Genomic DNA, 27,462 nt, shown 5'->3' with positions numbered 1-27,462 from the left:
GTGTGCATTACAGTTTTTTCAAAAGTTGAGTTACATAAGCAGCACTGTGCACACCCTGCACCATGTATACTGCAGATCATGCCGAACAAAACCGTTTTTGCAAATGAAGGAATAGCAGTATACGCCAGTCTTTTCTAGAATGCATTTTTAGCTACCGGAGAACAATACATTTCTGTAAAAACCAAAAGCGTTCAAAATATCAAAACTTTAATAACCAATATTTCACACAGATTCGCAACCTGCATTGGATTAATCGATTATTCATTCTACCCTGACGATTACTTTCTTTCAATTTTTAAAAAGAAACATATTGCTAGTTCACTAAATAAATATAGGTCATTCTCCCAAACAAAAATGCCATACAGCAAACGAAATTGACGCCCTTATTAAAGATAGCCGCCGCATCATCTCTCATGTGACTTACTACTGACGCAAAATACTGTGCGTCTGTAACTTGGCGTCGCACAGTAGGAGCAAACGTGTGTGTTTGGTAAATACTGGTTTCTTTATTTATATGATTGCAATAGGTAACATATACCTGTATAGTGTCATCCTCTTCGGCTTGATAGCGGAGTTTTTAATTTGTTAGTTACTACGCAGCGTTGCAAACCATTCATTCCAGTGACTGCTTGAGTTTGTTTGCTAAATAAATTGACTTCATTTTGACTTTAGGATACGCGTTTGTGCGCCTAGTACTGCAGGTAGAATATCAATACAAACAGATGTACTTTTCATAAAGTGGGAGGTAGTATGGCGAAGGCACTGGTCTGCTTTTGTATAATATTATTTACTATGCCGTGGGTAAACGCGGGTTCTTTCCTGGCAGTATGTTTCATTACAGCCGAAGCTGTAAAAGAAAAGGGCATTCGTTTTATAGCTGCATTGTAAAGTATAGACTATATTCCTTGTACAGTAAAGTAGGATGTTATGTTGTATGTTATTGTAATGTGTGCAGTTAAAAAGCTTTGCAACATACTATTTTCCCCTGTTTTACTGTAATTCCACTGAATTTCTATAAGGGAAAGTACGATGCAATTCTTAAAATTGTTTGCCTGTTATCTCGCTCTTCTTCTGCTGAGTGCAATTTGGGACAGATATAAAACAGGCAATGATAGAGACTGTCCAAACAAGGCGAATATCTAACCGTACAAAGAGAGACACTCTGACCTAAATATGTATAGTTGAGAGAATGGAAGGGAAACAGGGGACATGATGTAAACCTTCAACTATATGAAAATTAGTGGACGCTAAAAGCATTTTGCACAAAAAAGTCAAAATAAGGTGTCACAATCTTAAAGGGGTAGTCTAGTCAAAATTAAACTTTCCTGATTCAGAGCATGCAATTTTAAGCAACTTTCTAATTAACTCCTATGAATTTTTTTATTTGTTCTCTTGGTATCTTTATTTGAAAAAGCAAGAATGTAAGCTTAGGATCCTGCCCATTTTTGGTTCAGAACCTGGGTAGCACTTGCTGATTGGGGCTACATGTAGACACCAATCAGGAAGCACTACCCAGGTGCTGAACCAAAACTGAGCAGACTCCTAAGCTTACATTCTTGCCTTTTCAAATAAAGATACAAAGATAAATAAATATTAGTACATTAGAAAATGCCTAGAACATGCATAAGGCTGTCCTAAGAAAAAAGATGGGTAGACTTGATATGCCTATTTTATTCGTATCTGCCATTAAATTCTATGTTTCTATGTACCAGGGTTTTTGCACCATCTTGTTTGCACAAACTGTACTTTATTGCCTGATTTATATTGGTCCCTAATTATTCTCTGCAGAAGACGGATATAAATAGAAAATAAGATGGTGCCCGATAATCTAGAGTACTTCATAAAAATGAAACCTTTACACTTATAACTTCAATATTTAAACAACTAATATAATTGTGTAAAAAACAAGAAACAAAAAAACAATCCTACATATTTAGTTTAAGGCTAATCTTTGCTTTGATTGCATCATTATGTCTAGCATGTATTTTCTGTTAAATTTCTCTTTTTAAGCTGAATGAAGTTCAGTGAAATGTTTTCACATTTTGTCTTTTTTTTTTTTTTTTTTTTTTTTTTTAGTCTAGTCATGGATATTCGACCGAATCATACAGTATACATCAACAACCTGAGTGATAAAGTTAAAAAAGATGGTAGGTGAAACATAAAGTGTATTAATTTGTGTGTGTGTGTAAGTTAATAATCCACTCAATGTTAAAGAAAAAAATATTTTTTATTTTATTCGTCTGGGACTAATGGAAATTTCATATATACACACACGTGTCCAGATTAGTTATCTATCTATCTATCTATCTATCTATCTCCTGTATACAAAATAAGGCACTATTTTGTAAACTCTATCTGCATGTTAAAGTGAATGTAAACTTTCATGAATAAGTGCCCGGTTCTGAAAAATACTATTAAAAACAGGGGCACTTTTATGTATTAAACTTTACAATTGCAGTGTGGTGTGTTTTTTTTTTTTTTAATACCTTATTCTTTAGCAAACCTAGACCGGCAATCCTCTGCCTGCAGCTCCTCTGTACTTACCTCGGCAATGACGAAACAGGCTTCCTCCAATCATGACATGCACCCCAGAGTGTCCATCTCGTGAGGCCACTGCATGGATTGGAGGAAGGTTTGGTCAATGAAGTGCAGACGAGCTGCGAGTAGAGGATTGCGTTCTGTGTTTGCTAAAGAAAAAGTTAAGTATTTAAAAAAACAAAAAACAAAAAAAAAAACTCATTCATGAAACTTTACAATCACTTTAAATGTTTAAAAATCTTCTTATTTCTTACATCATAATCGTATAGACTGTCATAAGATCAGGGATTTGTGTCCAGCAGTATTCACTCCAGCATCAGGAATAAATACCCCTAACTTTAAATTAAAGGGAGCTGTCTAGTCCAAAATCAACTTTCATGATTCAGATAGGGCATGTCATTTTAAACAAATTTCTTTTATCACCAATTTTGCTTTGTTCTCTTGGTATTCTTAGTTAAAAGCTAAACCTAGGAGGTTCATATGCTAATTTCTAAGTCCTTGAAAGCCGCCTCTTCTCAGGGCATTTTAACAGTTTTTCACCACTAGAGGGTGTTAGTTCATTTCTGTCATATAGATAGATAACAGTGTGCTCACGCATGTTGTGTTCCTAGGAGCCAGCACTGACTGGCAAAAATGCAAGTCTGTCAAAAGAACTGAAATAAGGTGAAGTTTGCAGAGGCTTAGATACAAGATAATCACAGAGATAAAGTGTATTTATATAACTGTATTGGTTATGCAAAACTAGGGAATGTGTAATAAAGGGATAATCTATCTTTTAAAGCAATAACAATTCTGGTGTAGACTGTCCCTTTAAGGGAAAAGTGAGCAAAATATAAAGTGAATGGGAAATTTTCAGTTTAGTTCCTTCAACGGCACATACAATGTTTCATTGTTCCAAGTGAAACATTATTGCAATATACATTGACTTATTTTGCTTTAAAGTGAATGTAAATTTTGATGCTAAAGTTCCCGGTTTTTAAAAATTTGATTAAAAACAGGGGCACTTTAATTCATCAAAATTTCCATTTCACTCGTGTTGTGAAAAAATAACTTTTAATCTTGACAGCCTCTCCAGCTTCCTCCGCCCGTCGCAAAGCCTCTTCCTGGGTCTAAAATGAGGAATCCGGCTTCCTCCAATCCCGGCATTCAATCAAGCACTGATTTCCCCCAGTGTGTGTGGGGGGGGACCGTGACTGGAGGATGACAGATCCATCATTTGACGTCAGAAATGACTTGCGACGACCAGGGGAAGCTAAAAATAAACACGTTAAAGTAATTAACATGCTTTATTTATATGGGTATTTCTGTAAACAAGATTTACTCATAACTAGAGATTAAACTTATTTCCAATGATAAATTAGGCGCATATTACTTATTTGACAGGAGAAATTTATTAGTTCACCTTAGCTCACCTTCGAAAAAGCGCTAAAAAAATATATAAAACATTTTTAATATATAAATTTGAGCACACAGATGCGCTTCTCCAAAGACGTGCTGAGGTGAGCGCATAGGAGAATAGAGAGAATTCCCATAGCATGATACTTTTAGGCAATTTATTTGAGCTGTTTGTGTGTCGTGTTTTTTTTTAATACCTGTTAAATTATTACTAAATTGAATCAATGCTAAACTAACTTAAAGAGATAGAAAGGTAAAATAAGAATTGTGCATGGGTGCATTTTAATTTAAAATAGAAGTATTTTTTGCAATATTCTTTCATTAGCAAAAATGCTTCTAGTAAAAGTTATTACTGTTTTTCTTTTGCTCTAAAATATATCTAAACATTGTGCTCATTTCACTTTCTCCCAGGGAGGCATGGGTTAATATTTTTTTAGGCAATTTATATGAGCTTTTGTTTCCTTTCCCTCTTTCCCTAAGCTTCTGTGGTGTCGCATGCTTTCAAAAGGTGGATTATCAGTTTTGCATTAATAATCATGATAGGAAAATTATTCTTTGCAATAGTAACTAAGTTTAATTGGTGCAAAACCACCATAAGGGACTACAGGAGAGTGAGCTACCCTAGTCTGCTCGTGCAAAAAGTTTGTCCTATATCTGAATATTAGTTTGTGATTGGTTTTGCAGGGGTTATTTTGGTCTGAGGGACCAGGAAATCAGTTAAAAGAATAAACCTAAAACAATATGCATTTGACAAAACAAAACTGCAGTTTTAATTGCAAAAATGTTCTTATAATGAAGGTTCATAATCATGTAGTTTACAATTTGTGCTTAATGTCCCTTTAAATGTCCTTAAGTATACATTTGAAATGTTTATTGTTGGTTTGATAACCCCTACCTCATTAAAAGCATGTTAATCCAACTTAAAATGTAGTGTTTGCAGATTTGTATCATTCGATTTACTTTTTATTTTATATCACATCTAAAATCAGTAAATGTTTTATTCCCACAGAACTGAAGAGGTCTTTGTATGCGCTGTTCTCACAATTTGGCCATGTCATGGATATTGTGGCATTAAAGACCATGAAGATGAGAGGACAAGCTTTTGTGATATTTAAGGAACTTGCCTCTGCTACAAATGCTTTAAGGCAGTTACAAGGATTCCCTTTTTATAATAAAGCAATAGTAAGTGGAATTGAAGCGAAAGCAATCGGGTAGGCCTATAGCTTGGGATGTGGCAGGGATTAACATGCTTGTATTTAGGAAACATGCATTTAACTGTGTTGTCTTACTGTGTGATTATAGATTCTTTTCATTATAGACGTTACACATTCTGTACAAATAATAAATGATTAAATTGCTATTGCTCATGTTGTATGTCTGCTGTATGGGAAGCACTCATTTTGAAATCTGGCTTCCCTATTTCCATTGAGCGATTTAAAGAAATATTTCTTATGTATGGTGTAGATTAAAGGGATGGTAAACACCTTGTAGTTACAAGACATTTCTGCTGTTGCAGAATAACATCTGTCAAGTGTAAATGTTTTTTTTAAGACCAATTGGCATACATTTTACTGCAATTTTTTATCAATAGCAAAGATCCACCCACCATTTGCATGTTAAACTATAAATATTCATATATATTAAATTCTGAGAATTAGAAAATCCTTAATTTTTTCAGAGCTAAGTTACATGAAATGGTTTAAAATAGAAGTATACTGCAAAGTTGTTTTGTAACACATAACTAAATCATTAACATTTTATATAAAAATGTCAAGGTGTTTACTGTCCCTTTAAGTGCTCTTTTATAATAGACCTGTAAAATACCAAACGTATAAGTTACACTTTTGCTATTACATTCATCTGTAATAGAAGACTCTAATCTAATTTCCTTGCAGATTAACGATTGCACTTGTTTGCTGATTAACGATATTTGTGAATAGTGCACTTTTTTTTTTTTCTAAAATTTTATTAAAATCCAACACGCTGATAGACTAGATATTTACTTTTAATTATATACTATATAAATTCATGAGTGCCGAGAAACACTGGCATACATTACATCATGAAGATTCCCCCCCCACCAAGGGAAGTATTTCAGTAGCCGATCACTTGTACTATTTTTGTTATATTTTAATATAGAAAGGAGTCTTATTGTAAGTAATAAGGTCTGAGCCAACTTTCAGTTGTGCTCATAATTTTACATACCCTGATAGAATTTATTCTTGGCTATTTTTCATAGATCAGAGAATATGAATAACACAAAAACTTTTCTTTCACTCATGGTTCGTGTTTGGCTGAAGCCATTTATTATAAAATCAACTGTTTACTCTTTTTTTTAAAATCATAAGGACATCAGAAACTACCCAAATGACCCTGATCAAAAGTTTACATACCCCAGTTCTTAATACCCGGTATTGCCCCCTTTAACCTAAATGACAGCTTGAAGTCTTTTGTGGTATTTGTGGATGAGGCTCTTTATCTTCTCAGATGGTAAAGCTGCCGATTCTTCCTGGCAAAAAGCCTCCAGTTCCTGTAAATTCTTGGGCTGTCTTGCATGAACTGCATGTTTGAGATCTCCCCAGAGTGGCTAAATGATATTGAGGTCAGGAGACTGAGATGGCTACTCCAGAACCTTCACTTTATTCTGCTGTAGTCAATGACAGGTCGACTTGGCCTTGTGTTTAGGATCATTGTCATGTTGGAATGTTCAAGTATGTCCAATGTAAACTTATGAGCACAACTGTATGACTAAAGGAAAACTTGAATGCTACCATGGATCAGAAAAAGACCCATGACTGTGCTAGATATTAGAACAGCAATGTTGCTTATTTCAATGAACTCAATTGTATTGAGTATTTTGCTTTTGTCTGTAGCGCCTTCAGTATGCAAAAACAGACTCTGATGTAATTGCCAAGATGCGTGGCACATTCTCCGATAAAGACAAGAAGAAAGAGAAGAAAAAGGCTAAAGCTCAAGAACAGGCAGCTAACGCAGCAAATAAAAAGCCTGCGCAGGTAAGGCAGAAATGTGACTGTTGTGTGTGTTGTGTTTTTTTTTTTTTTTTTTGCCCATTCAGGATTCTCCTTTATTGTTTAAGTTGGGGAAAATAGTAAAGGAATATTAAAGCCTTATATGGTTGCACTGCTGCCTTTATTTTAGCCAGAATGTATTAAATGTTTGTTCCATTAACATTAAAAGGATAGGAAAGTCAAAATGAAACCTGCATGATTCAGATAGAACATATCATTTTAATACAATTTTAAATTCGCTTCTATTTTCAAATGTGTCTTGTTCTGTTGGTATCCCTTGTTGAAAAATACGCACATAGCCTACACTAGTGGTGCTCCCTTCAGTTCTAGCAACCAGAGAAATAAAAATGTGGTGCACAAAGCACACATTTGCGGAAAGTACACCCCTTGGTGCATCAAATGAGGGGCTACAAGTATTTCTAGCATGAATCTGGGATGCACAGCAATTAATGGAATAAGTTGCATTGCTTAAAAAACAAACAAAAAAACAATTTCTAAGCAAAGAGCCATATTCCACTTATTACATTGTCTATTTTTGTGCTAGCAATACATGCAGCCCCTCATTTGATGCACCAAGGGGTATACTTTCCAAAAATCTGTACTTTATTTAATTTATCTTAGTTTCCAAGGTTTCTACAGCTGTCTGATTGCAGACATAACCCATAAAAGTTAAAAATGCAATTTTTTTAGACTATTTCAAGATTGCCATGTCTAGCCCCTTGAAAATTTAAAATATGGTACACAAAACACACATTTGTAGAAAGTACACCCTTTGGCGCATCAAATAAGGGGCTACATGTATCTCTAGCACATAATTGAGGTGCGAAACAATTGGAATATGGTGCTTTGCATAAAAGTTTTTATTTTTAGCAAAAAGCCATATTTCACTTATTATTACAGTCTATTTTTTGCTAGCAATACATGTAGCACCCCCCCATTTAATGCGTCAAAGGGTGCACTTTCCAAAAATGTGTACGTTATTTAATGTTTCTTAATTTCCCAGGTGGCTACAGCTGTCTGATTGCAGACATAACCCGGTAAAGTTGAAAGACTTTTTTTTTTTTTTTTTTTTTTTTTTTTTTTTTAAAGAAGATTTTAAGATTGCCATGTCTGCAACTAAACAGTTGTAACCAAAAGTTAAAATTTGCTACAAAGAGCACATTTGTAAAATGCAACACCCCTTGGCGCATCAAATGAGAGGCTACATATATCAAAATTGGAGTGCACAACTAGTAAAGGAATATGGCACTTTGCTGAGAAAATATTGTTTTCTAAGCAAAGCAACAGGTTTAGTTATTTGATGTGCATTGCTATTTCATGCTAGAAATACATGTGGCACCTCATTTGATGTGGCTTGGTGTGTACTTTCTAGAAATATTTAGCTTTATATACCAAAGTCTGAGTTCAGCACTGAGATTCTTAGCCATAATTATTCTCTTTACAAAATAAATAGGTATTTTTAAAGGAATTATGTCACTAGAAAATATATAACTTTTTTTTTTTATTGCAAAAAATAAGCTTCTTTGCAGGAAAAATATATACGTTTTGAAAGATGGATAGAGCTGCGTAAAGAGGATGTTTTACTCCTCTTCCTAGCATGCTCAGACTGATTATAAAAAAAAAAAATGTAGTGGTGTTTTTTTAAATAGCATTCCTCTTCCATTTATTCATTTGTAACAACATTATCCATATGATCATGGCATTACAAATATAATTTACGGTCCGTATTGTAAAAGGGAATGCAACATTTCTCAGCTAGGTGATCACTGCGGTAACGCTGGTTACCACAGTGATCATTTAGCTATAATACTTAAAACCGATATTTATTTTTCAAAAATAAAAGTTTATTTTTAGAAAATGTATTTTGGGGGTCTCTAGGCAATTTTGATCTTTATGTGCTTTTAGAGACCTCCAAATCCTTAAATGTGTGTTTTTAATCTTATTTTATATTAAAGACTTATACCATTGGAAAGAGTAGACTATTACCTTTCCAATGGTCTTAGGGGTCTGTAGCTGCTTAGATGCCTGAGATAGAGGCATCTAAGCAGCATGCCCCCATTTTCCTATAACTGACAATTGTCAGTTTTAAATAAGTTGTGCAATGACATCATTGCGCGTGATGTCACCGCGCAAAAGGTGAAGCCCCGTCTATGCCTGTCACTATACAGACCAGAACGCCGGAGTGGGTGTGGATGGAGGTCCCTAGACCTCCCTCAAGCTGGGTGAGTGCTTGCGACGGCTCTGAGCCATCGTTAGCACCTGAGTGGGAAACTTTGTGACGGCTCAGAGCCTTCGTTAGCACAAAAGGGGTTAAAGGACATAAAACCCAAACTAATGATTCAGATAGAGCATTTGTGATTTGCTTCTTTCTTTTGGTATCCTTTTGTTGAAGAAACAGCTACTCTATTCCTGGAAGCTAGCTGAACATCTCTAGTAAACGGAGGCATTTGTATGCAGCCACCAATCAGCAGCTAGCTCCCAGTAGTGCCTACATAGGTATGCTTTTCTACTAAGGATACCAAGAGAATGAAGCAAATTGGATATTCAAAATAAACTGGAAAGTTGTTTAAAATTACATGCTCTGTCTGAATCATGAAAGGAAACCTTTTGGGTTTTGTCCCTTTAGCTCTTCGGTATATCTACTAATTTCAAGGAACTCTTAACCTTTTGCCGCCGTTATGCCATTGTATTCCGTCAAAACGGCGCTGGGCTTTAGCGCCATTATGACGGAATACAATGTCATAGCCAACGGCTGTCCTGAAGCCTACTGCGCTTCCTGGATTTGATCGCGGTCTGGAGGGCGTTGCTAGCATTATAGGGACGCCCCCCAGACCCGATCCAATAATTGAAATCTCACGATCGCTTGCACGATCGTGTGATTTCACTTTGTCTACATCAGAACGGTTGTTCCGATGTAGTCACTTTAACCTCGGCAGGAAAGGGTTAAAGTGATTGTAAATACAGGATATTTGCATAATCAATAAATGCATGATGAAAAGTCAATGCAATCGCACTTAGTCTAAACTTCAAATGAGTAGTAGGTTTTTTTTTTTTTTTCCACTTCCCCTGTATCAGGTGATAGATCAGCCAATCACAAATGCATATACGTATATTCTGTGAGATTTTGCACATGCTTAGTAGGAGCTGGTCACTCAAAAAGTGTAAATATAAAGACTGTGTACACATTTTGTTAATGGAAGTAAATTGGAAAGTTGTTTAAAATTGCTGCTCTATCAATCAGTTTAATTTTAAATAGAGTGTCCCTTTAAAGAATGTTGCAATTAAAAATATAGTAACTAGTGTACAAGCAAAACCACATCATTTTCATTTTTTAGAAAGTGTATATATTATAATAAAATTTATAATCCTACTTGGTATCTTCTGTTCCTCTGTCCCTTTTCATTTCCTCCTTTTGGCTGGGGTATGATAGATAGCAGTCCCACCCACTTGCTACGTAGGCTTCCTAAAGGCTCTCAAAGGGCTGGATTTCAAGTGTCATATGACACACACCCTGATTGAATGTTCTTTGGAATTGTCATTAAAAAAAAAAAAAATCAAATCCCAGTGGGCCAGCATAACATTGTAACAGAATAATTACTATTGGAATGGATTTAACCCTTTTAACAAAGATTTTTTTTTAATTATTTTTTATTTTGGCAAAGGTTACGTATTCCATTTGATTAGCTAAAGTTTACCATCACTTTAAAGGGACATTAATCCCCAATTTTTTTTTTCTTTCTTGATTCAGACAGAGGATACAATTTTAAACAACATTCCAATTTACTTCTATTATCTACTTTGCTTCTTTCTTAAGATATCCTTTGTTGAAGAAATAACAATGCACATGAGTGAGCCAATCCCTCCTAGATATGCTTTTCAGGAAATGATATCAAGAGAATTAAGCAAATTAGATAAAAGAAGTAAATTTAAAAAGTTGTCATGAAATAATTTTTTTGGGTTAAATATCCCCTTAACACTACTCTTTGCACATGGCAATGTAATACTAGTGATTTTTTTTTTATATATATACATATATAAACTGTCCCCAATTGTCCCCTGCAGAGAAGATTATATAAAGGAAACCTAGGTTAGAACATGGTGGTGCCCATTGCTTTTATAAGCACTTAACCTTTACGTATGTCTCCCATATTTAAACAACTCATTTAGTTTGTAAAAAAATACAACAAATTCTGTTAATCTTTGCCTTAAATCTTTCTCTCTAGCATTGTATTAAAGTTTAATGAATAAGTGCCCGGTCTCCAAAAATCCTAAAAACAGGTGCACTTTCATTCATTAAACTTTACAAAGACGCTTATTTAAAAAAAAAAATACTTACCTTTGCATTATGGTAAACATGAGGCCGATCCTCTGCCCGCAGCTCCTGCATTCTTTAGCAGATTGATGACTAATCCGGCTTCCTCCAATTGTTGTGTGCCCCCTTTGGCGTCTAGCTCTTGAGGCACACAATAATTGGAGGAAGCCGGATCTTCATCGATATGCTAAAGAAAGCAGGAGCTGCGGGTGGAAGCTCAGCTTTATGTTTACCATAATGCAAAGGTATGTATATTATATATTTATTTTTTAAGTGTCTTTTTGTAAAGTTTAATGAATAAAAGTGCCCCTGTTTTTAAGATTTATTTTTAGAAACTGGCACTTATTTATTAATCTTTATAATCACTTTAAATGTTCCTTTTTATAAAAAAGGGAAATGTAAATGAAATACTTAAAGAATACATCTTGCAACCAATTAAACAAACAATATCTGGGGGGCGTGTCTAAGCAGCGAACAAGAATGGCTGCATATACTGGAGCTCCGGGAGATTTCTAGGATATAACTTGGAATATTCCCACTAAGCGGCTTCAATCACACCACAGAAACTAAGCAATCTCACTCATGAAGGTGTTATATACATCAAATCTGAATTTGCCGCATGTATGACCCCAGAGACCCGGTACGGATCAAAGCACTAAATGACGGCCTACCAACTTGTCTATATTGCTCACTCCTAGCTTATGAATACACCCGGTGCACTGCTGATACTGCTAACACCCTAGATATTCATAAATTATAAACATGGAGGAAACCAGCTTCATCATATATCGGCTGTTACTGGATCTTGACCAGAAGATGGACAGGCACTTCGATAGCTTGGTGGCTATTTTAAATGAGGGCCACGTGGAGTCTGCCATCTTAAAATCTGAGATATCTACTGAAGATTTTAGCTCTAAGGAGACCGCTCAAGCTAAACCGTTCATGAGGAGACAATCCTACCTCCACACTAAGAAGCACCGCAATCAGCCCTAGTCCTTTGCTCTCCGCCCCTGCCGTGGGAGATGCGGCCAGCACCCGGTTGGGAGGAGTAGTAGCTGGGCATACATCAAACGCGGGCATTAAATATGAGGGTATGGAGTACAGCTCACGCACAGCGCTTCCAAATACTACGGGATACAGGAGTAGCCTACCATACTATTCCTACCCCTCACTTCAACCTCTCTCCGTTACCCTTCACAGGCCCCTTAGCTTCAAGTGGTGCAGTGTGATGGCGATACGGAGATATAATGCAGAGCAATTTGTGTGTTCTTTCGACATAGTCCTACAGAAGGTAACCTGTCTAGCCACAACAACCTTTGTATGCCTATTGGGTCTTTCTACATTTCCTAATGTCCCACATCAAGAGCCTGATCATCCTTGGCGTCAGACCCCCATCTCCTCCAGAAGAGGAGTCGGCTAGATACCTTAGGGTTTTTATTTCTTAGAGAGGCACCGTAGCCACAAAAGTCAGCCTACATACAGACTAGCCACTCTTATGTACTGGACTTCCTAATTTGGACTCGCTGTTGGGATCCTTGCTTATTACTCCTATATTTTGTGACACTGGCTACATGGAGCTGACATTAAGAACAGATAAGTGCAGGACAAGGACAGTGCCCTGAAGGGTTCATCCTTGGTTTTATTCAGAGCCTCTGGTAACTTACACTGCAGATGCTATTAAAATAATATCTAACCTGACTGTATTAAGCAACATTCCTAACATCATCGTTGGGCATATCTTAAGAACTGCTAAAGATTTGTTAACCCCACTGTTACCATGTTTCATGTTACACTTTGTTTATGCTCTATGAGTCAGGTGTTAAGGGTGATTTTTGGGAGGAGGGGAAAAGTTATTGCCGGTCTGTATATACTTGTGTATTAAGTTTCATAACATGTATCAGGGTATCTACAAGATTATGTTATACCTTATGATTGAGGAATTAAATAACCCCTAGTTTAGTGTATATATCTCATGACCTCCATTTTGCTTAATTATTATTAGCAACGCCACTATACCCCTGACTCTACGGAGAAACTTATACGTTGGCTCTGTTATACTTAACACCTCAATAGTCATTTGTAGTTATCTGTTTATCGCCTTTGACTGCCCACATACACCTCAACAGCACTTAGGTTCAAATGACAGAGACGGTTTCCTTAGGCATTTCTCTGTCCTGTAGGGTCAATTGTCCTATTAAACAATTGACACTTCTAACCTACAATATAGAACCTCTGGTACTTCCCATCCGGACGCCCACTATTAACCAGCGAGTTATGGGGTATATAGAGTCTATTGTTTTATTTTACTAGGCGCAGTCAAATAGTATATGGGCTTAGAATGGGTAATCATTGTCTCTACCCTGCTATATAGAGGCTCCAGTATCCTCACTAATATTATCCCAGCTGATTGCATTCATATAATGCATTTAACTTAAGAAACTGGTCAAGGACACTGTTTGTTTATATATTACTTAGAGTGTTTCTTTAGGGCAAAAACAATCAGTGTCTCTAGAACTAATTATGCATTGAGTCTCTCTACTCAGAAGCTACAGCAAAAGGGTTACTACAGATTGCACAATATATAAAGTACTCTTTAGTTGGTTATAAGTGTATACCCTTATGTTTCAACATCACATCCACCTTAGCACACAATATAGTCTGGCTTTTTCGAGGGAATGTTGTACCTTACTTCACTTCATGTCTTTAATTTTGTGGGCAGGGTTATAGCACTTAACTAGAGAGTTATAGTCCACAAAGGATTAGAAGTTACCAGGTGGGAACTTTTGCTATTTACTTAAATCTTCCAAAACATTTTGAATTTACGATCACTTCTTACCCCAGCTCCTCTCCCTTATCTGCACTCAGCAATAAAAGCCAAGACACGCTAAGTGTACTCTCTTTACCGTAACAATCCACAGTACACATATTCCTATGAACTAAATTTATAAGCTATCACATGTTATCTTAGACTCTAAATTTCCTTAGTGTTCAGGTACTTGATGTCAGTTTCATACTGTGCTCTATCAACGACTGTATATATAGCCAATCCTTAGTTCAGTGGTTTATTATGTGGTCATGGAATGTGTGTGCCAGTACTCTTAGGTATCCTTACTGTCTGTCTATTTTTATCTAGCTCCTGAGTACATTTTACATAATTAACGTATCCTTATATACTCTGTCTCTAAGATGGGGGAGACCTGAGAAAGCCATTAGATAATTTAGGAGAAAGGCCTCTTGGAAAATATTGCAAAATTGAGGGTCAAGTAACCACCCTACTATACACTATATTGCCACTTAAGTTTTTTACTTTTAATTTTATTGCGACACGCCCCCCCCCTTTTTCTCTTTTTAGCGGTGCTTATCCACTGAATATCCCCCACCCCCTCATATCTTGAAGCTCATAAAAAAGCCGTTTATCTGTCCACCAGTTTTCCTCTATTTCCAGAGGCCGTATGGCCTGAGAGTTGGTTCCTAACTGGTCAGCCATTTCCGCTACATATCATAAAATCGAGGTTTATATTAGCCTACTTACTGTATATGTTACAATTTTTGGAATAACTTACGCAATTTTAATTGTACCTTTTATTTATGTTGTTAACAGGTGAATTCTGTCATATGTTTGCTCTGTAAAACCTCAATAAAAAATATATTTAAAAAAAAAAAACCAATATCTGAGCAAGTAGGTAACTTTTTTTTTTTATTCATTCATACATACATTATCATGTTTCTATCGATTTGAGTTCATAGTGTGAGAAGCGCGCCTCATTTGGTGACTTGACTAAAGAGAAGAATAATTTTAACTTCTTTTGCAAGGACTCGTCAATAGTAATTATAATTTATATTACAGGATATGAAAATGGAATAATGATATTGTACCATGTAATTATCTTTCTGTTCTTGATTAATGTTCTTCCAGGTGCCGACACCAAATGAAAATAACGTTTCACCTGAATTGCCACCGACTGAACCGGTAGGTTTGTGCTTCATAAATCATGAAAGGGGAAATGTTCTCATTCAGTGCGATAAAATAGATAAATGTAAAAGCTTTACACTTTCCTCTTCATGACGAGTCAGAATATCAGATTATTTAAAGGGACAGTATACACTCATTTTCATATACTGTAACTGCATGTAATAGACACTACTATAAAGAATAAGATGCACAGATACGGATATAAAAATCCAGTATAAAACTGTTTAGAAGCGCTCAGTTTAGCTCTGTTGAAAAGTTTGTCGGAAAGCCCACTGCAAGTGGGAATTATCAGACACTCCCCCCTCCCCCTTCTTTTGCATATGATAAGACCCTTTACACAAACAGGAGCAAGCTGGAGTAGGTAGCTGACGGTATTCTCAAAAAACTTTCGGGCTTGGTTAGGAGTCTGAAAATCAGAGCAATGTTATTTAAAATTAAGCAAAACTATACATTTTTTAAAAAAAAAAAACTTTATGGGCTTTATAAATCTACAAAACATTTATGCAAAGAAAAAAATAGTGTATAATGTCCCTTTAAGGGATTCAGAAATGTTGCTCTGTTTGGACAATCAGGGTACTGCAGGCATTCCTGAGAATGAAATATCTTTCTACTTTCCCCCAGTAGATTAGTATGTAGCAACACTTTAAGGTATGTCTGAATCTTGCTGAAATGTTCTAACAATGTCCATATTGTGGTTTTTTTTTTTTTTTTTTTTTTTTTAAAGATACAATTTCTTCAGTGGTAATTGAACCAGGGCCATTAACCACAGATCATTTGTGTTATCTCAAAGCTAATCTTGGCACTGTAGCATTTTCATAATGAGGTTTAACCATATGTATGTTCAGTGAAATGTGTTAAAGGGATATCCCAGCCAAAATTGGAAACCACATGGGTGCATTTTGGTAAAGAACAGAAGCATTTTTGTAATATGCATGTATTAACAAAATTGCTTCTAATAAAAGCTATAGCTGTTTCAAAAATGTATTTAAGTATGCACTTTGCACCAACATTTTTAAACACAACACTTGCTCAGAGTACCTAAAGTGCTTGTACCATCTGGTAATGACTCAATTTGTTAATTGCTAACATGATACAAGCCCCACTTATGATCTGAGCAGCTGCAGTATTTAAAATGTTGGTGCAGTGACAATATGCTTCACATGCACGTGCAGAGAAAAATGTTAACACTAAAACAGTGATAACTCTTACTAGAAGCATTTTTGCCAATACATGTATATTGAAAATGTTTCTATTCAAAGATGTAATAAATCTACGTGCATTTAAATTTTGACTGGAATGTCCCTTTAATGATCTATGTATGAAAATTATTTTTCTTGTACTCTATATATCTGTGTTCACTTATTAGCACTCCCCATGAAGAGAAGTGAATTGACAATAACCCAAAGAATCTGCTTTTTTTTTTTTTTCAATTGATCTAAAAACATCCTTCCTTTTTCTAGCATTAATTCCCCCCCACCCGTGGGCTATTGTGGTGGTTATCTATTGCTTCCAGGCTTTGTGAGACCTGGTTTTCCCAGTTCATCTTGGCTATCAGAAAAGCTTTTCATATTATGTATTTTTAAGAGTTCGGTGTTTTGTACAACATTCTAATATAAATACAAAAATATTTTAGAACTGCATTTTTAGATGCTGACAAAACCATGAATCTGGTCAGCATGGGGGGTTATTTGCAAGCTGTGATCTGTTTTTTCCAATTACATTTTTTTAGGCTACAGTGTAATATGCTGGTGTCACACATAGTGTCCTTTTTGATTCACTACTTCATTTTTCACATTCTGAATGCTCATTCTACTGGGCAGTTTGTACTTCATGGGTAGTTTAAATGATATCTATTTTGAGAACATCTGCTGAGTTTGCCTCATGTTTGTAAAGCACTCTTGTTGGATTTCTGTATCACTGCGTGCAGAATTCAGCAGGAAGGCTCTGCATTCTGCTTTGTCTTTGATCAGTTTCAGTGTACTTATTTATTTCTTTTACAAGATATGACGAGTCCACGATTCTTCAATCAAGAGTTTATTTTACAATGGTACCAGTGAGTACTATTTTTTTTCTCAGGGGCAAAGCTACAAGCTTTTAAACAGTGGGAATTGAGGAGAGGCTGCTGTGTTCCGTGTCTCCCATTCTGTTGCTGCCCTACTGATGGTCTTAGCGGTTATTATCTAAGGCCCTATTTGTCCCCACAGAGTTGCAAGAGGAGATAAAAGAAGGACCTCTTATTCGTGTGGGACCAGTGCAGACTGCACCAGCATTGGGGTATGTGCAGTCTTTTCTTGCTTTCTGGGGAATCGATGCAAGCTCAGAACAGACTGGCCATACTTTGCTGCCACAGGAAGGGGTGATGGTGTGCATGAACGTTTTTCCCCCCTGTATTATGTGTGCTGAATTCAGCTGTGCGACGTGTGGGCTGTTAAATAGCTCGCCCGGTCACATTGCGGGGTACATTGTTGTGTTGTGAACGCTGGGGTCAGTTGTGGCTTATTTGGGTGTTTATACTCTAACAAGTTTTAGACAAGGGGGTCATTTTTTTGTGACTACCATGTCACTGCCTGAGTCGTTTTAATACTACGACAGGTGCAGGCCATGTGGTTCTCCTTGTTGGGAGTTAGACTACCGCCCACGAAGGGCGGGGCTTACCGTCGCACGCTTCATCGCGCAGTTGGTATCCAGGTCCTGACAGTGTTCATCGAGGCTCTGGTGTTCCTAGGTCCGCTTGTTGTATTTCAACAGAGTTTACAAGCGGTCTTAGGCATGCAGTCACGGAGTATCCTTGGTTGGCTTGTCGAGGCAGGTAGGCGCCACAGCAGAGCAGGTGCAGTTTTTGTTTTCATTTTGTCATACGTATTCAAGGCAAAAGAAAGTTAGAGTGTACTTTTATAAGGGGAGTAAAGTCCCTATAGTGATTGCTAGTATTGCATAAGTTGGTTTATAGACCATACAATTCTAGGATTTTAAATTTAAAGACACAGTACACTCGTTTGCAAAATTATTATATACCACGACCAATTTTTGCCTTGTCAGGGATGATCTACTGGAAGTCACGTGCTCTATGTGTTTAGATGCCACTGTGGAACCCCCTCTTACTATTTGTCCCTCATGTACTGAGAGGGCTTTACAGTTTAAAGACCAGATATTTTTTAATACAAAATTATCTAAAGATGTTTGTCAGACTGATGAGACGCAGGGTATGCCGCAACTTTCTCCCCAAGCGCCACAACCTCTAACACTTCATTCACTCTGCAGGACATGGCTGCAGTTATGTCATCCGCCCTTACAGAAGTGTTATCTAAAAATGGATAGTAAACTGAGCGCTTCCCCTAAAGCTCGCTTACTAAAGTCCCCTAGTGGACTATCAGTTAAAGCAATGTTTGGATGGGATGTGTAAGAGAGCGCTTTGAGCTAAATAGGTGGAGATCACAGTGTTATAGTTAAAATAACTATAACACTGTGATCTCCACCTATTTAGCTCAAAGTGCTCTCTTACACATCCCATCCAAACAGAAGTGTTATCTAAGTTGCCAGTGTTACAAGGCAAGCGTAGCAGGGCAGAAGCCCATGTGGCCCCTGCGACTTCTGATGCCTTGATGGCTATCTCTGATGTACCCTCCCAGGGCTCTGAGTTGGGGGGTAGGGAGAACCTGTCCGAGGGGGAACTATCTGACTCATGGAGTGCTTTGCCCCATACAGATTTGGATGTCATGTCTTTCAGATTTAAACTTGAACACCTCTGTCTGTTGCTGCGGAAGGTTTTGATGACTCTGGATGACTGTGACTCTCTCGTGGTACCGCCAGAGAAATTGTGTAAGATGGACAAATACTTAGAAGTTCCTTCTTCTTCTGATGTCTTTCCGGTTCCTAAGAGAATTTCGGAAATTATTACTCTGGAATGGGAAAGACCGGGTATCCCGTTCTCACCTTCCCCTATTTTTAAGAAAATGTACCCTATAGCTGACACCGTTCGGGACTCTTGGCAAACGATCCCTAAGGTGGAGAGAACTATTTCTACCCTTGCTAAGCGTACGACTATCCCTATTGAGGACAGTTGTGCTTTCAAAGACCCTATGGTTAAAATGTTGGAGGGTCTTCTAAAGAAGCTTTTTGTTCATCAAGGTTTTCTCTTACAACCGACGGCCTGCATTGTGCCAGTCACAACTGCTGCTGCCTTTTGGTTTGACGCCTTAGAAGAGTCTCTTAAGACTGAGACTCCTTTTAGAGGAAATAATGAATAGAATTAAGGCCCTTAAGCTGGCTAATTCTTTTGTTTCGGATGCTGCCTTTCAGATTGCCAAATTGGCTGTTAAGAATGCAGGATTTTCCATTTTAGTGCGCAGACCCTTATGGTTAAAATCTTGGTCTGCGGATGTGTCCTCAAAATCCAAGCTTTTGGCTATTCCTTTCAAAGTTAAGACCCTGTTTGGGCCTGACTTGAAAGCGATCATTTCTGACGTTACGGTAGGTAAGGGTCATCTCCTACCTCAGGATGAGACATTTAAGCAAAGGGGTAGACAGAGTAATTTTCGTTCCTTTCGAAATTTCAAGGGTGTCCCCTCTTCCGCTAAACAGGAAGGGAATTTTGCACAAGTCCATTTGGAGACCCATCCAGGCTTGGAAACAACCCAAGAAACCTGCTGCTTCCAAAACAGCATGAAGGGGCGGCCCCCAATCCGGGACCGGATCTAGTAGGGGGCAGACTTTCTCTCTTTGTCCAAGCTTGGATAAGAGATGTTCAGGATCCCTGGACACTAGAAATTGTGTCTCAAGGGTATCGGTTGGAGTTCAAAAATTCCTTCCCAATGGGAAGGTTTCTTCTTTCACAATTGTCTGTAGACCAAATAAAAAGAGGTGTTCTTACGTTGTGTAAAAGACCTCTCCACTATGGGAGTAATTTGTCCCGTTCCAATACAGGAGCAGGGACAGGGGTTTTACTCAAATCTTTTTGTGGTTCCCAAAAAAGAGGGAACGTTCCGACCCATTTTAGACCTCCAAAAGTCTAAACAAGTTTCTCAGAGTTCCATCCTTCAAGATGAAGACTATTCGGACAATTCTTCCATTGTCCCAGGAGGGTCAATATGACTACCGTGGACTTAAAGGATGCTTATCTTCATATTCCTATCCACAGAGATTATCACCAGTTCCTGAGGTTTGCCTTTCTGGACAAACCTTTTCAGTTTGCGGCCCTTCCCTTCGGGCTGGCCACGGGACCCAGGATCTTCATGAAGGTTCTAGGGTCTCTGCTGGCGGTTCTCAGGCCGTGGGGCATTGCAGTGGCGCCTTATGTGGACGATATTCTGATACAGGCATCGTCTTATCAGCTGACAAAGTCTCTCATACCGACGTTCTTTCCTTTCTAAGGACTCACGGGTGGAAGGTGAATTTAGAAAAGAGTTAACTAATTCCACAGACAAGGGTTCCTTTCCTGGGAATTCTAATAGATTCTATATCCATGAAAATCTTCTTGACGAAAGTCAGAAAGTTAAAGATTCCGAATACATGCCGATCCCTTCAGTCCAATCCTCGGCCATCAGTGGCTCAGTGCATGGAGGTAGTTGGATTGATGGTGACGGCAATGGACATCGTTACCTTTGCTAGTTTTCATCTCTACACCTCTACAACTGAGCATGCTCAGACAGTGGAATGGAGATTATGCAAATTTGTCTCCTCAGATCTGGATCAGGAGACAAGAGACTCTCTTCTTTGGTGGTTGTCACAGCATCATCTGTCCCAAGGGACGTGCTTCCGCAGACCCTCATGGGTGATGGTGACAACGGACGCCAGTCTACTAGGATAGGGTGCAGTCTGGAATTCCCTGAAGGCTCAGGGTGTTTGGACTCGGTCGGATTCTCTATTTCCAATAAATATTCTGGAGTTGAGAGCAATATTCAATGCGCTTCAGGCTTGGCCACAGTTGGCTTCGGCCAAATTCATCCGATTTCAGTCAGACAACATCACGACTGTGGCTTACATCAATCATCAGGGAGGAACAAGGAGTTCCTTAGCAATGACAGAAGTATCCAAGATAATTTGGTGGGCGGAGGCTCACTCTTATCTGTCGGCAATCTACATCCCAGGAGTTGACAACTGGGAAGCATATTTTTTGAGCAGACAGACGTTTCATCCGGAGGAATGGGAACTCCATCTGGAGATCTTTGCCACCCTGATTCTCAGGTGGGGCAGACCAGAGGTGGATCTGGTGGCATCTCGTCAGAATGCCAAGCTCCCGAGATACGGATCCAGGTCCAGGGATTCTCAGGCCGAACTGATAGATGCCTTGGCAGTGCCTTGGTCGTTCAACCTAGCTTATGTGTTTCCACCGTTTGCTCTCATTCCCCGGGTGATTGCACGGATCAAACAGGAGAGGGCTTCGGTGATTCTCATCGCTCCTGCGTGGCCTCGCAGGACATGGTTTGTCGATCTGGTGGACATGTCCTCTCTGCCGCCGTGGAAGCTTCCAATGAGGCAGGACCTTTCGAGGGTTCTCTGATTCGGTCATTGATACCTTGATCCAGGCACGTAAGCCTGTTACTAGAAAGATTTACCATAAGATATGGTGTAAATATCTTTATTGGTGTGATTTCAAGGGCTACTCGTGGAGTAAGCTTAGGATTCCTAGGATTTTATCTTTTCTCCAAGAAGGATTGGAGAAAGGGTTATCAGCAAGTTCCTTAAAGGGACAGATTTCTGCTTTATCTATTTTGCTACACAAATGTCTGGCAGATATTCCGGATGTTAAATCTTTTTGTCAGACTCTGACTAGAATCAGGCCTGTGTTTAGACCTATTGCTCCTCCTTGGAGTTTGAGTTTAGTTCTTAAGGTTCTTCAAGGGGTTCCGTTTGAACCTATGCATTCCATAGATATTAAGTTATCTTGGAAAGTTTTGTTTTTGGTTGCTATTTCTTCTGCTAGCAGAGTTTCTGAGCTTTCAGCATTACAATGTGATTCTCCTTACCTTATTTTTCATGCCGATAAGGTAATGTTACGTACCAAACCGGGTTTTCTTCCTAAGGTTGTTTCCAACAAAAATATTAATCAGGAAATTATTGTTCCTTCATTGTGTCCTAATCCTCCTAAGAATGAGAGTCTGTTACAGAACTTGGATATGGTCCGTGCCCTGAAGTTTTACTTGCAGGCGACTAAAGATTTTCGTCAATCTTCTTCATTATTTGTTTTTTTTCTCTGGAAAACGTAGGGGTCAAAAAGCTACGGCTACCTCTTTCTTTTTGGCTGAAGAGTATCATCTGTTTTACATTTGAGACTGCTGGACTGCAGCCTCATGAAAGAATTACGGCTCATTCTACTAGGGCTGTGGCTTCCTCATGGGCATTCAAAAATGATGGTACTGTTGAACAGATTTGCAAGGCTGCAACTTGGTTGTCTCTTCACACTTTTTCCAAATTTGACACTTCTGCCTCGTCCGAGGCTGTTTTTGGGAGAAAGGTTCTTCAAGCAGTGGTGCCTTCCGTTTATGTTCCTGTCTTGTCCCTCCCTTTCATCCGTTTTCTATAGCTTTGGTATTGTATCCCATAAGAAAGGATGAAATCCGTGGACTCGTCATATCTTGTAAAAGAAAAGGAAATTTATGCTTACCTGATTTATTTATTTTACAATATGACGAGTCCACGGCCCACCCTGTCATTTCTAAGACAGGTATGTATTTATTTTTGTTAAACTTCAGTCACCTCTGCACCTTGGCTTTTCCTTTCTCTTCCTAACTTCGGTCGAATGACTGGAGTGGGAGGGAAGGGAGGAGCTATATATACAGCTCTGCTGTGGTGCTCTTTACCTCCTCCTGCTGACCAGGAGGCAATATCCCATAAGAAAGGATGAAATCCGTGGACTCGTCATATCGTAAAATAAATAAATTTATCAGGTAAGCATACATTTCCTTTTTCTTCTGCCAGCACTTGTATTTACTGTTTTCGTAGTTCTCTGTTGGTGAGTACCACGGGGATGAGCCAAACTAAACAAAAAGTATAATTTATGGACATTTCTATAACTAGGCTTCATTCCCTTGGAAACAATTTCGTAAAATCCATCAACCAAGGTATAGAAATTTCTGTAAGAATGATTTAATTTCCTTTTTTTAAATGTTCTAATTCTGAAATTTCTACATATAATTTTATATCTGATCTAGTTAAAAAAAATATACACATTTTTACCATTTTAGAATGTCTATTTACAATTAGAGGTTCATGCTGTGCCACCCATATAAGCAATTTCCTTGGCAGATTTTAAGTGAAACAGCAAAGTAATTTTGGCAGTAGATAGGGTGAAAAACCTTCATCACCCACAAGAGAAAGCAGACATTTGACTAGCGCTGCTGATTGGATCAGTGGCAGGTTCAGCACTGGTCCTGCCGTGCACCACGGGTCTTGAGCGAAACATCTACTGGGTGTTTGACTCCTTTGCGGGGGTTAGAGCATGCAATTTTCGACAATGGAGGCCCTTAAAATTTTAACTATAGCTGCATATTAAGTGAGCATTTGTTTTTTGTATTTCCACATCAATGTGTATTTATACAAATATCTGTTTGTTTTAATTCTATTTAGAACTATATTTTAATAATTTCGCTACATATTATTTATAACTTTATTTTTCTTTTTTCACTCACAGGTGCCGGACAACCCACCCAATTACATTCTTTTCCTCAATAACTTGCCAGAAGAGACCAATGAGATCATGCTTTCTATGTTATTTAACCAGTAAGTTTTTTAAAAATGTAAATTAAATTGTAGTTTTTAATACCTTTTTCCTAAGGGACAGAGAGGTGAGAATCAGTCAGTTGAAAAGCTAGGTGGTCTTTGAAGAACCAACCTAAAAGGCCAGCTTATGAGTGGAGCCCAAGTTAATGATCCTGCTCGATCGTTAATTACGCTATAAGTAAACTTTTTGTGCTTGTCGGGTTGTGCTCACATTACGAGTTGAAAGTAAACTGTTTTTCGCTCTCGTGCTGACTCAAGTTAGAATATCGCAAACGCGTTCATGTATATTCCCCCTTAGAAGTCAATGGAGGAAAAAAAAATAACACCCCACACTCAGGCAAACCCAATCTCATTTGCGCTAACCTGAGAAAAAAATATTTAATGTAATTCACATAGCAGAATGTGTTTTATTTACAGTAAATAGTTAAAACCTTTATAAATTATGAATATTGTATAAATATGATTAACATATTTTCATCTACTTAACTGCAAAGGGCTCCAATGCAGAGATAGAGAGATCTTTAGACATGTGTATCTCTGTTAAATCCCTTTGCCTGCTTTTATTTTGTTTTCATCTACTTAAAGGGACACTAAACCCAATTTTTTTCTTTCACGATCCAGATAGAGCATGCAATTTTTAGCAACTTTCTAATTTACTTCTATTAATTTTTCTTCGTTCTCTTGCTATATTTATTTGAAAAAGAAGGCATTTAAGCTAAGGAGCCAGCCATTTTTTTGGTTAAGAACCCTGGACAGCACTTGTTTATTGGTTCTGTCCAATCAGCAAGGACAACCCAGGTTGTTCACCAAAAATGTGCCGGCATCTAAACTTACATTCTTGCTTTTCAAATAAAGATACCAAGAGAATGAAGAAAATTTGATAATAGGAGTAAAATGGAATGTTGCTTAAAATTGCATGCTCTATCTGAATAATGAAAGAAAAAAAATTGAGCTCAGTGTCCCTTTAACTGCAAAGGGCTCCAATGCAGATAAGAGATATCGAGATATATAGATATATATTGCTTCAGACTTGAAAAAGGAAGACACTCTTCTGAACGCTTGCCATCTTACAAATGTATAGTTAGTCCAATAAAAAAAGTATAATTGCTCAATGCAATACTCCTTTTTATATCTAAATCTCTGGACTACATTTATAAGATAACAAGCTTTCGGAAGAGTGTCTTCCTTTTTTCAAGTCTGAAGCTATCTCTATATCTATCTTTATCTCTATAGACGTGTATCTCTGTTAAATCCCTTTGCCTGCTTTTTATTTTATTTTTTTTCCTATTTTTTTTCTCTAAGACCCAAGACCTCATTTCTTTGAGCCTTTAAAGGGACAGTATACACTCATTTTCATATAACTGCATGTAATAGACACTACTATAAAGAATAATATGCACAGATACTGATATAAAAATCCAGTATAAAACTGTTTAAAAACTTACTTAGAAGCTGTCACTTTGGCTCTGTTGAAAAGGTAGCTGGAAAGCCCACTGCAAGTGGGAAATAAGACACTCCCCCCTCCCCCTTCTTTTGCATATGAAAAGACCCTTTACACAAACAGGAGCAAGCTGGAGTAGGTAGTCGAGCGTATTCACATAAAACTTTGGGGCTTGGTTAGGAGTCTGAAAATCAGAGCAATGTTATTTAAAAATAAGCAAAACTATACATTAATTAAAAAAAAAAAAACTTTATGGGCTATATAAATAGTTTATCTACAAAACATTTATGCAAAGAAAAAATGAGTGTATAATGTCCCTTTAACCTTTTTGTGTAACTTATTTTTTATTTTATTAGATGGTGTTATTAGTGTAAGTGTACTTTTTTATAATGCATTTTAAAGGGTTTTGTGCAACTTTTATGTCTCGCGAAACAATTAAAGGGACACTGAACCCAGATTTTTTCTTTTGTGATTCAGATAGAGCATGCAATTTTAGGCAACTTTCTAATTTACTCCTATTATCAATTTTTCTTCATTCTCTTGGTATGTTTATTTGAAAAGCAAGAATGTAAGTTTAGATGCCGGCCCATTTTTGGTGAACAAACTGGGTTGTCATTGCTGATTGGACAGCACCAATAAACAAGTGCTGTCCATGGTTCTGAATTAAATATTTGCTGGCTCCTTAGATTCCTTCTTTTTCAAATAAAGATAGCAAGAGAACGAAGAAAAACTAATATGAGTAAATTAGAAAGTCTGAATCATTAAAGAAAAATTTGGGTTCAGTGTCCCTTTAAGCAGATCTCTGAAATCGTGTAAATCATGGTGGAGCTCAAGCGATCGCGTTTACTTTCAACTTGTAATACCAGTAGTAAGCCTGACAAGAGCAAACCTCTGCTCCACTCGTAATCTGGCCCAAAATGTATCGTTCATGGCCATTTCCACTACTTCATGCAGTATTTAGCATACATTTTCACAAATGGCTTTTTTTTTTTTTTTTTTTAAATAAAAAGCTGTATGTTTAAAAGGTAGTAGATCTTTAATGTATAACATACCAGATATGTGGTGGTCATAAACCTCAATCTCTGGGTTTAACAGCTCTTCCTCAAGTAGACATCTCAGAACTCCATTTATTTCCACCTTACAGCCACTAGGTGTCGCAGAACAGTTTTCTCTAAATTAAAAAAAAAACAAAAAAACTCGAAGGTGGTAGGTTTCTAGTATTTTAATTTATAAATGTGCAACTAAAAAAATATGTAATTTTTTGTTTTTTAATAGGTTCCCTGGTTTCAAAGAAGTACGTTTGGTACCTGGTAGACATGATATTGCCTTTGTAGAGTTTGAGGATGAAACGCAGGCTGGATCTGCACGTGATGCACTTCAAGGATTCAAGATTACGCCATCTCATGCTATGAAAATTACTTATGCTAAAAAATAGACATGGTCCAAAAAGACTTATTTATATTTTTATTCAGTTAGACAATTTGATAAGTGATCTACATGTTTTGGAAAGCAGATTCATGTCATTTGTATTCTATATTGAATTTTATTTTAAAGTACATGTCCTATTATCTTGTAATTCATGTTTTACCTTTTTTGAAGTCTCAAGTCACTACTAATACAAATGTTTATTCGTTTTTAAAGAAAATGTGTTCAAAGGGTTTTGGTGGTTCTTGAAGATTTTTGTTTTTTCTATACCAGACAGGATTTATTGCTACATAATGTTTTAGTGTAATACACAGTGCTGTGTATAATAGTGTCATGGGTTATTAGAAATTTGCAAATGTTTTAATTACTGTATAGAAGGGTGCATTACATCTACATTTTTTGTGTAGTGTGGACAAGATTTTTCATTTTGCAAACGGGGAGATACAAAAGGTGAAATCTGAATGTCCATGTCAACTATTTTAATTATCTGAGAGCAGAAAGAGAACAGGATATTCTCAAGGAAAATTAAATACTTTTTTTTTCTACCCCCCCCCCCCTTGTTTCATCTATAGTCTTCTTATTTTTTGTTTGTACTTAATAAAGATGCTCTTTTTTCCCACTGTCATTATCA

The 27,462-nt window shown here is 37.3% G+C and overlaps 1 protein-coding gene across 1 annotated transcript; it reads left to right on the top strand.

The window, feature by feature from the left end:
- The first annotated feature begins 438 nt into the window (after positions 1–438).
- Positions 439–27,462, top strand: SNRPB2 (small nuclear ribonucleoprotein polypeptide B2). The gene is made up of 7 exons (XM_053709328.1): positions 439–490; positions 2,077–2,147; positions 4,943–5,115; positions 6,807–6,960; positions 20,222–20,253; positions 23,877–23,965; positions 26,682–27,462. Exons 2-7 carry the CDS (start codon positions 2,084–2,086, stop codon positions 26,839–26,841), a joined length of 672 nt encoding a protein of 223 aa, XP_053565303.1. The 5' UTR covers positions 439–490; positions 2,077–2,083; the 3' UTR covers positions 26,842–27,462.

Source organism: Bombina bombina, chromosome 4, assembly GCF_027579735.1.
Source record: "Bombina bombina isolate aBomBom1 chromosome 4, aBomBom1.pri, whole genome shotgun sequence".
Taxonomy (NCBI): Eukaryota; Metazoa; Chordata; class Amphibia; order Anura; family Bombinatoridae; genus Bombina; species Bombina bombina.
This window is presented reverse-complemented; position numbering and strand designations above follow the sequence as displayed.

Coding starts and splice junctions, on each gene's coding strand:
- SNRPB2 (XM_053709328.1), top strand. CDS start 2,084: ATGGATATTCGACCGAATCATACAGTATACATCAACAACCTGAGTGAT. Junction 6,961..20,221: donor TGCGCAGGTAAGGCAGAAAT/GTGACTGTTGTG, acceptor CCCAAAAAAGAG/GGAACGTTCCGACCCATTTT. Junction 20,254..23,876: donor CCCATTTTAGACCTCCAAAA/GTCTAAACAAGT, acceptor TTTCACTCACAG/GTGCCGGACAACCCACCCAA.